Source organism: Scylla paramamosain, chromosome 33 (assembly GCF_035594125.1).
Source record: "Scylla paramamosain isolate STU-SP2022 chromosome 33, ASM3559412v1, whole genome shotgun sequence".
NCBI classification, from domain to species: domain Eukaryota; kingdom Metazoa; phylum Arthropoda; class Malacostraca; order Decapoda; family Portunidae; genus Scylla; species Scylla paramamosain.
In genome coordinates this window covers 2,939,514-2,952,500 of record NC_087183.1, presented here as the reverse complement: position 1 = coordinate 2,952,500, position 12,987 = coordinate 2,939,514, and the positions used below count along the sequence as shown (strand labels likewise).

General features: G+C 35.2%; 1 protein-coding gene across 8 annotated transcripts in view; it reads left to right on the top strand.

Annotated features, from left to right (window-relative positions):
* The window catches only part of LOC135089534 (uncharacterized), a 177,131-nt gene that overhangs the window by 5,600 nt on the left and 158,544 nt on the right, over window positions 1-12,987 (top strand). For all 8 annotated transcript variants that reach the window (XR_010261528.1, XM_063985190.1, XM_063985185.1 and 5 more), the window contains exon 4: window positions 5,267-5,385. Coding sequence is in view for 7 of the 8 variants with exons in the window: in XM_063985190.1 (XP_063841260.1) it covers window positions 5,267-5,385 (119 nt within the window). In the remaining variant the exon portion in view is untranslated. The remainder of the gene's footprint in view (window positions 1-5,266; window positions 5,386-12,987) is intronic.

Genomic DNA, 12,987 nt, shown 5'->3' with positions numbered 1-12,987 from the left:
TATATATATATATATATATATATATATATATATATATATATATATATATATATATATATATATATATATATATATATATATATATATATATATATATATATATATATATATATATATATATATATATATACGAGTATATATATATATATATATATATATATATATATATATATATATATATATATATATATATATATATATATATATATATATATATATAATGCATACAGGGTGTCCCATAAGTTTCCATGCGTATGGTATCACGAAAGCCATTACAAGTATAAATCCAGGTGTGTTTGAACGTGTTCTTCAACAGTGGAGGACACGCATTGAAATGTGTTTTCAACACAAAAGCAGTCATGTAGTGGATATTATATAAATAAAAAAAAAAATTTTCTATAATTGTATAATTTCTCATAATTTTGGAAACTTATGGGACACTGTGTGTGTGTATATATATATATATATATATATATATATATATATATATATATATATATATATATATATATATATATATATATATATATATATATATATATATATATATATATATAATATATATATATATATATATATATATATATATATATATATATATATATATATATATATATATATATATATATATATATATATATATATATATATATATATACACACACACAGTGTCCCATAAGTTTCCAAAATTATGAGAAATTATACAATTATAGAAAAATTTTTTTTTTATTTATATAATATCCACTACATGACTGCTTTTGTGTTGAAAACACATTTCAATGCGTGTCCTCCACTGTTGAAGAACACGTTCAAACACACCTGGATTTATACTTGTAATGGCTTTCGTGATACCATACGCATGGAAACTTATGGGACACCCTGTATGCATTATATATATATATATATATATATATATATATATATATATATATATATATATATATATATATATATATATATATATATATATATATATATTAAAGTCTTAGAAGCGTACTACTTATTTTCAATTAGTTGGTCTTAAAAAATGCCAAAAAAAAAAAAAAATATATATATATATATATATATATATATATATATATATATATATATATATATATATATATATATATATATATATATATATATATATATATATATATATATATATATATATATATATTATATATATATATATATATATATATATATATATATATATATATATATATATATATATATATATATATATATATATATATATATATATATATATATCATTGAATGTGATAGCTAGTTGAGCATTTATTATTTTCTTAAGATATTTTCCTTATATCTTATGATTGTCTTGTATTCTTTTTTAATTGGCTGTATGACTTCGCCGAAACTAGTCATTTTCTCTGATTGGCTGACGGCTGTCGCGGGCTGTGCTGGGCTGCTATCCAAGCTGGGTCTTCGCTCGCTTGGTAATGCTTGTAGGTCTTCTTCCTGTACATTGACTCTGGGGTATTGCAATACTTAGAGCACTGTACGTAAAAAAAATTCAATCCAAGGTTTAATGTACAGGCCTAAGATTTACAGGCCCGACCAAGCATGAGAAGGGATCAAGCACTGCCTTTTCTTGGACTCCAATGAATACTACTGAGTTGTTGAACTCTATGTCTTTCATGGATTTGGCATGTCTTATCACATCCTATACTTCTTTATTTATGCTACTGTTATCTTTGGTTTGATTTTCTTGTGTCTTTAATCCCTGTATTTTTGTTTTGATATTTAAGCACACGATTTTTTTTTTTTTTCATGCAAGAGTGTCACTGTCCTGAGGCAACAAAATTATGAAAAAAGGGATAATTAAGCGAAGGTTCCCAAAAGACCGCCGAAAAAAAACATGTCAGAAAACGGAGGAAAAGTGTCCTCAAACCACGCTCTTGTAAGAGTTCAAGTCATAACAAAAAAAATTTACAGGAGTAGACAGGGAGTTCCAGAGTTTACCAGAGAAAGGGATGGGTGATACAGAATACTGTTTAATTCTTGCATTAGAGATGTGGATAGACTAGGTTTGAGAGAAAGAAGAAAGTCTTGTGCAACGAGGCCGCGGGAGGAGGGGAGGCATGCAGTTAGCAAAGTCAGAAAAGCAAATAGCATGAAAATATCGGTAGAAGATAGCAAGAGATGCAACATTCCGGCGATGAGAGAGACTGATAACAGTTAGATAGAGGAATGGAGGGACCCTTCCCCATACATGTGAAGCATACTCCATACATGGACGGATAATGCCCCAGTACAATGTTACCAGCGAGAAGGGGAGGGGGATGAGAAAAACCGGCGGAGACGACTCAGAAAGCCTAACTTCATAGAAGCTGTTTTACCAAGAGATGACATGTGAAGTTTCCAAATAAAGAACAGACTGAGAATCACTGTAGAAGGGGGGGCAACTGAGCGTTGTGGAAGAAGAGGGGATAGTTACCTGGAAGGTAGTATAGGGTTGATAGATGGAGGAATCAAATTTTTGATGCATTGAACAATACTATATTTTCTCTGTCGCTATCAGAAATTTTAGAGAGATCAGAAGTCACGCGTTTTGTGGCCTATGTGCGTGCGCTGTTCCCTTCTTGAAGGTTTGAACGTCTACGAAAAGACGTGGAAAAGTGCAATGTGGTATTATCAACGTAGGAGTGGATAGGACAAGAAGTTTGGTTTAAAAGAGCATTGATGAAAAATAAGAAGAGAGTGTGTAACAGGACAGAACCCTGAGGGATACCAATGTTAATGGATTCAGAAGAACAGTGACCGTCTACCATAGCAGCAATAGAACGGTCAGAAAGAAAACTTGAGATGAAGTTAGAGAGAGAAGGATACAAGTTATAGGAGAGTAGTTTGTAAATCAAAGCTCTGTGCCAGACTCTATCAAAAATTTTTCATATTTCTAAGGCAACAGGAAAATTTCGCCAAAATCACTAAAAGAGGATGACCATGACTCAGTGATAAAAGCAAGATCACTAGTACAGCGCCCTCGACGGAACCCACACTAGCGATCAGATAAAAGGTTGTGAAGTGACAAATGTTCAAGAATCTTCCTGATGACGATAGATTCAAAAACTTTAAACAGACAGGAAATTAAAGTAATAAGATGGCAGTTTAAGAGATTAGAACAATCACCCTATTTAGGGACAGATTGACTGTTGGCAGACTTTAAGGAAAAAGGAATGGTAGATGTTGATACACAGAGTTGGAAAATTTTTACTACGCAAGGTGCAAGCACGGAAACATAGTTTCGGAGAAGAATAAGAGGGACCCCATCAGGTCCATAAGGCTTCCGAGGGGTAAGGTTAGAGAGGGTATGGAAAAAAACACTGCGAAGGATCTTAATGGGTAGCGTGACGTAGTCAGAGGGCAGAGAAGAGGGAGAAACAAGCCCTGAATCATCAAAGTTAGGGAGAAACAAGCCCTGAATCATCAAAGGTAGAGTTTTTAGCAAAAGTCTGAGCGAAGAGTTCAGCTTTAGAAATATATAAGATGGCAATGGTGCCACCAGGTTGAGATAAATGAGGGAAAGATGAAGAAGCAAACTTACTGGAGATTTTATTTGGCTAAGTGTCAGAGGTCACGAAGAAGGCAGAGGAAAGGCAAAGCTGATGGTGACCATTGAAATCTCCAAGAATGGAGATGTCCTCAAAAGGGAAGAGTCAATGTGCTCACTTTTGAAGTTAAGTTTAAGACTTTTTGTAGACAGAGGAGTTAGGTGAGAGGTATCCAGTACAGATAAATTTAGTTTGAATGTGACTCTGTAGTCGTAGCCAGAAGGTGAAAAATTCGGAAGATTAAAGAGCGTGGGTACGGGCACAAATTAAATCGTTCTGAAAATGAGGATAGGGAATGTAGGGGCGAACAGAAAAATGGCTTTTGTGCTGCCTTAGACACCTGTGTTTTAGTGATAAAAAGATGAGATTTAGTACATTAGAGATGGTACTCTACAGATTTAAAATTAGATCTAAGGCCGCGAGTATTGCAGAAGTTATTAAAGAAAAAATTTGATGGGGGATGTCAAAACAAGGGTCAATACCAGAAGAGCAGTCCGACCTGGAGATATTTTTGGCCCCCTCCTCAGACCGCAGACCGAGGCTGGTAAAGGAGTCACCATATTAAATTTAGAATTTTGAGTGAAAGATATGTGTAATTAGGTGTATGTAGTTTTATGTGAAGGAAGAGAATAGTCTTTACAGGGAAGGCTGTAACTGTCCGCTATGTATTGTGAGACAGAAAGGAGAACGTTGAGTGAGGTCACAGATGGGTATTGATAAGTTCACAGCACTCTATGCTCCAGTGTCTGAGACCTCACTGCGAGAAATCGTTTCTAAAGGTGTCTATTGCTTCCTCCAGTTGCACTGTATTCTTTATATGCACCTACTATTTTATTTGTATTTTTTTTTTTTCAGTATTAGTTTGTTATCATTATTATCATTATTATTATTTTTATTATTATTATTATTATTATTATTATTATTATTATTATTATTATTATTATTATTATTATGGATTATTATTATTATTATTATTATTATTATTATTATTATTATTATTATTAATATTATTATTGTTGTTGCCGTTGTTGTTGTTATTTTTATTATTATTATAATCGCTTTGACTAGCACCTATAAGTCCTGCTTTAATTTTTTCATGGTGTACATATTACTCTGTTTCATATGTTTTAATCTATATAAGTTCAGCTGTCTTTTTACCCAGGGCTGGATATTTCCTATTTAATTATATTACTATTTCTTCATTTTTATATTTGGCTTCTCCCAAGGCTTCCTTGACTACAATAATTTCATTTCCTATTGCCCTAACTCTTGCTAGCAGCTTGTTAGAAACTTCTGTGTTCGCCCTGGCAATCAGATTCATGTTATTCTACTTACAGTGTGTGTGTGTGTGTGTGCGTGTGTGTATGTGTGTGTGTGTGTGTGTGTGTGTGCCTGCGTGCGTGATTTTAGAAAGTTTGTTTCCCTTCTCTATAGAATGGTAGTAAAAAAAGAGAGAAAAAAAAAAAAAAAAAAAAAAAAAAATATATATATATATATATATATATATATATATATATATATATATATATATATATATATATATATATATATATATATATATATATATATATATATATATATATATATATATATATATATATATATATATATTTTTTTTTTTTTTTTTTTTAAGATAATTGCTTTTTATTGCTCAGCAAAATTGGGACGCAATACAAAATGTTTTTTTTGTTTTTTTTCCCTACCAGCTTTCAGAAGGTTTCAAAGAACTGAGGAACTTCACAGAAAACTACAAAATTGCAACACGCTCCAATCCCGCAATCAACAGCTTACCAAATGGTGACGCTCTATATAGACAGTTAGTGAGGTATGGAAGTGTGACGCATACACACACACACACACACACACACACACACACACACACACACACACACACACACACACACACACACACACACACACACACACACACACACACACACACACACACACACACAAAGTGTGTGTATATATATATATATATATATATATATATATATATATATATATATATATATATATATATATATATATATATATATATATATATATATATATATATATATATATATATATATATATATATAAGCAATGATGCTCTGATTCCCATGTTGTAGATCAGGCTATTATCAATCATTTTATATATATATATATATATATATATATATATATATATATATATATATATATATATATATATATATATATATATATATTTATATATATGTATCTTTTTTTCTGAATTGTTATGCAAGTGCCCGCTAAATATCGCTAATGATGTACTCGTATTTTTCTACTTACCTTGAGAATACGACATTCATTGAAGAATTACATCTCCCATTTTTTTTTTTTTTCCTAATTCATCTTTCTAGTTTGCTGTCTTCAACAAGTGCACTACCCACCCTAGATCTAGATCATGAATATGGGTTATGAAGAGTAACACATATAAAGCAGACCCTTGGCGAACGCTTCTATTAATTTTACATTTTGATTGATTTTCATTTATTTCTACCGTTTCTTCCGTACAACTGATCCACTGTTTAAACCTTATATAATGTTACCATCAATTCCGCGAGCTTTATTTTCCTTAAAAAATCTTCTTTGGGAAATCTATCACACCCCTTACTAAAATCAACCAATAATACATCATAGTTATCCTCTTCCTGAAATACGTTTTTAAAAGAAAGCGTAGGCCGCTGCTATTCGCTGTCCATTGATTACGAGAATATTGAAAACCATCTCGTCTTATCAACTTCACCCCTGTTTTCATCCTCTCTCTCTCTTCCCCACAATGTTGCACCTCTCGCTATTTTTTATCGCTATTTTCACGCTAACTGCTCAGATTTTACGAACTATATTTCCTCCTGCATCCTGGCTGCACAAGACTTGCTAGTTACGGACACCCCTAATCTGTTCGATTATCTAACACAAAAGTTAAACAGTATTTTCAGTCTTTCATTCATCTTTTCTAGTAAACTCTGGAACCTCCTGTCTGCTTCTATATTTCCCTCTACCAGTGATAATGAACGCTTTCAAGACAGAGGGTTCAAGACACTTCCCTTCCAATTTCGGTTAATCCGTTTGGCTTTCTTCTTTATTTATTTATTCTTTTATTTTTCTACCAGTTTGTTGCCGTTGGTCAGTGTCCCTATTACATTAAAAAAAAAAGTAATAATAATAAATAAATATATCCAACATCTAACTTCCCTTAGCATTAGAATCGGTGAAGCAGGATTATCCGTCCTGCAAAGGAAAAGAGAAGGAAGAAAAAAAAAGAAAAGAAAAAAGAATATATATATATATATATATATATATATATATATATATATATATATATATATATATATATATATATATATATATATATATATATATATATATACAGTAAAATCCCTCTTATCCGGCATCAACGGGACCGCCGACATGCCGGATACTTGAATAGAAGTGAAATTATGTCCACAATCACCACCCTACACTCACGCATCTTACCATAACAAAGATCTGCTGATCTTAATCAGCAGCTGATCTGATCAGCTGCTTAAGTGCAAGCACAACACGCTTCCTCTTTTCTACAACTTTAGGCATGATGAAGGCGTCAGGCGATAAACAGTGCACACGCGGGACTGAGTCACTGAGTAAACACAGTGCAGAGGGCCGCGGGTGGCGCGAAGCAGTGCGCTCTGGTGGCGTGGGGACAAAGTATGCCTCGCGCGGGAATTTTAATTGATTTTATGAGTACACATTGATTTTTTATTGATTTCAGTGCTCGGGGAAAAATGTGCCGGATACTTGAAGCTGCCGGATTCTCGAATGCCGGATGATAGGGATTTTACTGTATATATATATATATATATATATATATATATATATATATATATATATATATATATATATATATATATATATATATATATATATATATATATATATATATATATATATATATATGAACCTAAGAATTAAGAGAAGCTTTTCATGTGTGCTTACTTTCTTCATTTTATGTTGCTTTATCTCGCTGTACATTACACGCCCCTTCATAAACAAAAATTTTCGAAAGATATACAAAGACTTAGGAAAATTTTAAGAACACCCAAGTAGTCGGGGACATCATCAGACTCAAACAAGGGGTGCATATGTATCACAAAACAAAAGCTACTATAGCACTGGCGTATATAACTATTACACAACTAGAAATAATAGGGTTCCCACTAGGTCTTTCAAGTCGGACTACCGCTTCTTTTTCCTCCTACTCCTCCTCCCACACCCGTCTTTGGTACTACGCCAGGACCTATGGTCTTCACGGCTCGACTGGTGTGCAAGCTTTCTCCTGCAGGTTATCTTGGTCATCTTTTTCCTTCAGCAGCTACAGCTACTCCAATGTCTCCTGTGACTCTGGAATTCTTTTCTCCTGTTTCCGTCGTCTTCTCTGTTCTCTGCTTTCACTACTTCTTCGCCAACTCTCACCATTCGTCCTCTCTCTTCACTACACACTCTGCTCCATCTCTATCTTCTCATCCATAATGTACAAGTATCAGAGTCACCATGTAATGACATCCCTGCTTCTTTGCAACACACATTGAGTCCACCAGGGATCGTAGTCTCCTGGTGCAACATCACGGCAGTGTCAGGCAAAATACCTCCCAGCCAAACAGAACTCTCACTCGGGCCTTTACTGCCCATCCCTTACTCCCACTTGCCTGCTCTCGGCTCCGTGGAGGCTCCATACCACACCCATAAAATTGATAAAACAAAAATACCACTTCATTTCCGAAACTAAGAGGGGTCATCTTGCCACTCTTAACAAAACAAGGTGTGACACAACCAAATCTGCTTCCGACCGTCAGGCACAGCGACACTATTACGCCTCATTCCTCCCGTCAGCGACACTATTACGCCTCATTCCTCCCGTCAGCCCCTCTATGACAGGCATTTCCACAGCGAGCTAAAGGCTGCTTGAATAAAACACTTTACTTTTAAAAATTCTACTGACTAAACTAGGGTAGATAAAAAACTAAACTAAACTGACTAAATTAGGGTAGATGAATACTGATCACTTCATTGCCAAGGGCAACTCTTCTCAAATTAAATAAATAAAGTGAAGTAAGGAAATTTAAGTGGGGAACATGAATAATTGCGCGGATAAATATCTTTCAGGCTGAGTACGTACGTGACCAGGACGCATCTTAGTCTGGTCCCTGCCTTCTCTCTCTCTCTCTCTCTCTCTCTCTCTCTCTCTCTCTCTCTCTCTCTCTCTCTCTCTCATTATTCTTTTCTCATGTGTACTTACTTTCTCCATGTTATGTTGTTTTATATCGCTGTACATTCAAATATATATATATATATATATATATATATATATATATATATATATATATATATATATATATATATATATATATATATATATATATATATATATATGAACCTAAGAGCATAAGAACATAAAAAATAAGGGAAGCTGCAAGAAACCATCAGGTCTACACGTGGCAGTCCCTTTATGAAATATACCTACCTATTTCCACCCATCATCCCCTACCATAAATTCGTCTAATCTTCTCTTAAAGCTCCCTAATGACTTGATACTAATAACTTGATTACTGAGTCCGTTCCATTCATCTACCACACTATTTCAGAACCATTTTTTTTCTGTCTATTTTTTTAAACCTAAACTTTTCAAGCTCGATCCCGTTACTTCTTGTTCTGTCCTGGTTACTGATCTTAAGAATTTTGCTTACAGCCCCCTTGTTATAACCCTTATACCACTTAAAGACATCTATCAGGTTCTCTATAAACCCACGTCTCTCTAAAGAGTGTAAATTAACAGCTTCAATCTCGCCTCGTAAGGAGTACTTCTCATCCCCTGTATCCTTTTAGTCATTCTCCTTTGTACTGATTCTGATAGATTTATATCCTTCCTGTAATATGGGGACCAGCGTAGTCTAGATGAGGTCTGACCAGCGCCAGATATAACTTTAATATTATTTCGGGCCTACTACTTTTAACACTTCTAAAAATTAATCATAATACTCTATTTGTCCTGTTTCTGGCCTGTATGCATTGCTTTCTCAGAGTAACTATAACTCCTAAAATTTTTTTCGTACCCCGAACCTGCCAGAGCTTCGTTGTTTACTGTGTACCTACTGTGTGGGTTTCCTCTACCTACGCTAAGTACCTTGTATATGTCGATATCAAACTGCATTTGCCATTTGTCTGTCCATTCGTTCATCCTATCCAAATCTGCCTGCAAGGCGATGGCATCCGATTTTGACCTAATTAATCTACTTAATTAATTTAATTAATCTTCGTGTCATCTGCAAATTTGCTAACATCACTACTAATTCCACTATCTAAATCATTGACATGTTTTAAAAACAACAATGGTCCTAATATTGATCCCTGTGGCACCCCACCAATTACATGATCCTACTCGGATTTAGAGCCGTTTATTACAACTTTCTGTCGCCTTTCACTTAGCCATGACCTTATCCAGCCAAACACCTTCCTATCTATGCCGTGCTCCTTAACCTTTCTCAGGAGCCTCTGATGGTACCTTTTCAAACGTTTTATTAAAGTCCAGATATAAGATGTCATAACTATCACCATTAGCTGCTGCTTCGCAAACTTTACTGCAAAAACTTAACAAATTCGTCAGGCAAGACTTCCCCTTTGTGAAGCCATACTGTGATTAATTTATCAAGTTATGTTTGTCTAATGCTCCTTAACGATCTTCGCTATTATTGACTCCGTTATTTTACCTACAACAGAAGTTAAGCTGACAGGTCTATAATTAGACGTTTAAGTTTTATCTCCTTTCTTAAAGATGGGTACTACATTAGCCTGCCTCCATATTACTGGTACTTCACCTGAATCAAGTGATATCCTAAAGACAGAAACTAACGGTTCCCCAATAATCCCTATGCATTCCTTAAGTACTCTGCGATATATTTCATCTGGTCCTGGTGTCTTAATTTTTTTTTATTTTTTTTTTAGCCTATCTATCTCCTGTTCCACTATCTATTTAGTTATGGTAATATCTGTCAGCTTCTCATCTGCTCTGGTCACTATTCGGGATATCTTTCATGTTTTCCTGAGTGAAGACGGTTAAAAAATACTCATTCAGAATTTTATTAATATTCCCAGAACTAATCAGCTCCCTATCTGCCGCCTTTAATGGACCTATTGATTCCTTATTTTTTTTTCTTGTATACCTAATAAAGTTCCTTGTGGTCCGTCTTTGGATGGCTGGCTACCTTTAATTCATAATTGCTTGTACTTTCCTCCTTAACCTCTTGACTGTTCCAGTTCATTATATCGTGGCCTTAAAACCTTTTCCCCTTCCTTTAATCTCTTATATGTACTTTTCTTCCACCTTATATAGTGTTTTGATTTAACAGTCACCCATTAAGGGTCGTTTTTTCTGTGATCGTATTGCTCTATACGGGATGTTTGCTAACTGTTCTGTATGTAATTTATCAACTAAATATCTATACAACTCATCTACATTTACTTCCCCTAATCTTCTCATCTCGGCCCCTTCCATCTCCTCCACTTCCTCATCTGCTCGCCTCGATCTCACCTCCCCCATCTCAGCATGACCTGACCCTCCAACATTCTCACACATATCTCCCCCTCTCTTCCTTTTTCGATCCTTTCGGACACTTCTTCCCTCCTTTTCCCCTGCACCCTCACACCTCACCTCATTTCCCTCATCTTGCCTTATCTCCCTCAACTCCGTCCTGGACCTTACCTCCCCCTGCGTCCGTTACCAGTTAACTCCTTGGAGGTACCTTTTTAATCCCTCAAAATCTACTCTCTTAAAGTCAGATATTTTACAAGTGTGTTTGCTTCTAAAAGTTTCCTAACATTTTACCTTGTACCTATTTTTTCAATAGTCACTGTAACCTAGCTGTCCTCCATACTCTACCTGCGTTACTGCTTCCTTCCTGTTAGTTAGAATGAAATCTAGAATATTATTTCCCTTTGTGGGTTCTAAGATTATCTTAAAAAAAAAAAAATCCTGAATTATCTTAAGAAATTCCTCTGCTTCTCTATTATTATTATTATTATTTTTTTTTTTTATGTAGGAAGGACACTGGCCAAGGGCAACAAAAATCCAATAAAAAAATATGCCCACTGAAATGCCAGTCCCATAAAAGGGTCAAAGCAGTGGTCAAAAATTGATGAATAAGTGTCTTGAAACCTCCCTCTTGAAGGAATTCAAGTCATAGGAAGGTGGAAATATAGAGGCAGGCAGGGAGTTCCAGAGTTTACCAGAGAAAGGGATGAATGATTGAGAATACTGGTTAACTCTTGCGTTAGAGAGGTGGACAGAATAGAAAGGTGGAGAGAAAGAAGAAAGTCTTGTGCAGCGAGGCCGCGGAAGGAGGGGAGGCATGCAGTTAGCAAGATCAGAAGAGCAGTTAGCATGAAGATAACGATAGAAAACAGCTAGATATGCAACATTGCGGCGGTGAGAGACAGGCTGAAGACAGTCAGTTAGAGGAGAGGAGTTGATGAGACGAAAAGCTTTTGATTCCACCCTGTCTAGAAGAGCAGTATGAGTGGAACCCCCCCGGCCATGTGAAGCATACTCCATACATGGACGGATAAGGCCCTTGTACAGAGTTAGCAGCTGGGGGGGGGTGAGAAAAACTGGCGGAGACATCTCAGAACACCTAACTTCATAGAAGCTGTTTTAGCTAGAGATGAGATGTGAAGTTTCCAGTTCAGATTATAAGTAAAGGACAGACCGAGGATGTTCATTGCAGAAGAGGGGGACAGTTGAGTGTCATTGAAGAAGAGGGGATAGTTGCCTGGAAGGTTGTGTCGAGTTGATAGATGGAGGAATTGAGATTTTGAGGCATTGAACAATACCAATTTGCCCCAATCAGAAATTTTAGAAAGATCAGAAGTCAAGCGTTCTGTGTCTTCCCTGCGTGATATGTTTATCTCCTGAAGGGTTGGACGTCTATGAAAAGACATGGAAAAGTGCAGGGTGGTATCGTCAGCGTAGGAGTGGATAGGACAAGAAGTTTGGTTTAGAAGATCATTAATGAATAATAAGAAGACAGTGGGTGACAGGACAGAACCCTGAGGAACACCACTGTTAATAGATTTAGGAGAAGAACAGTAACCGTCTACCACAACAGCAATAAAACGGTCAGAAAGGAAACTTGAGATGAAGTTACAGAGAGAAGGATAGAAACCGTAGGAGGGTAGTTTGGAAATCAAAGCTTTGTGCCAGACTCTATCAAAAGCTTTTGATATGTCCAAGACAACAGCAAAAGTTTCACCAAAATCTCTAAAAGAGGATGACCAAGACTCAGAAAGGAAAGCCAGAAGATCACCAGTAGAGCGGCCTTGACGGAACCCATACTGGCGATCAGATAGAAGGTTGTGAAGTGATAGATGTTTAAGAATCTTCCTGTTG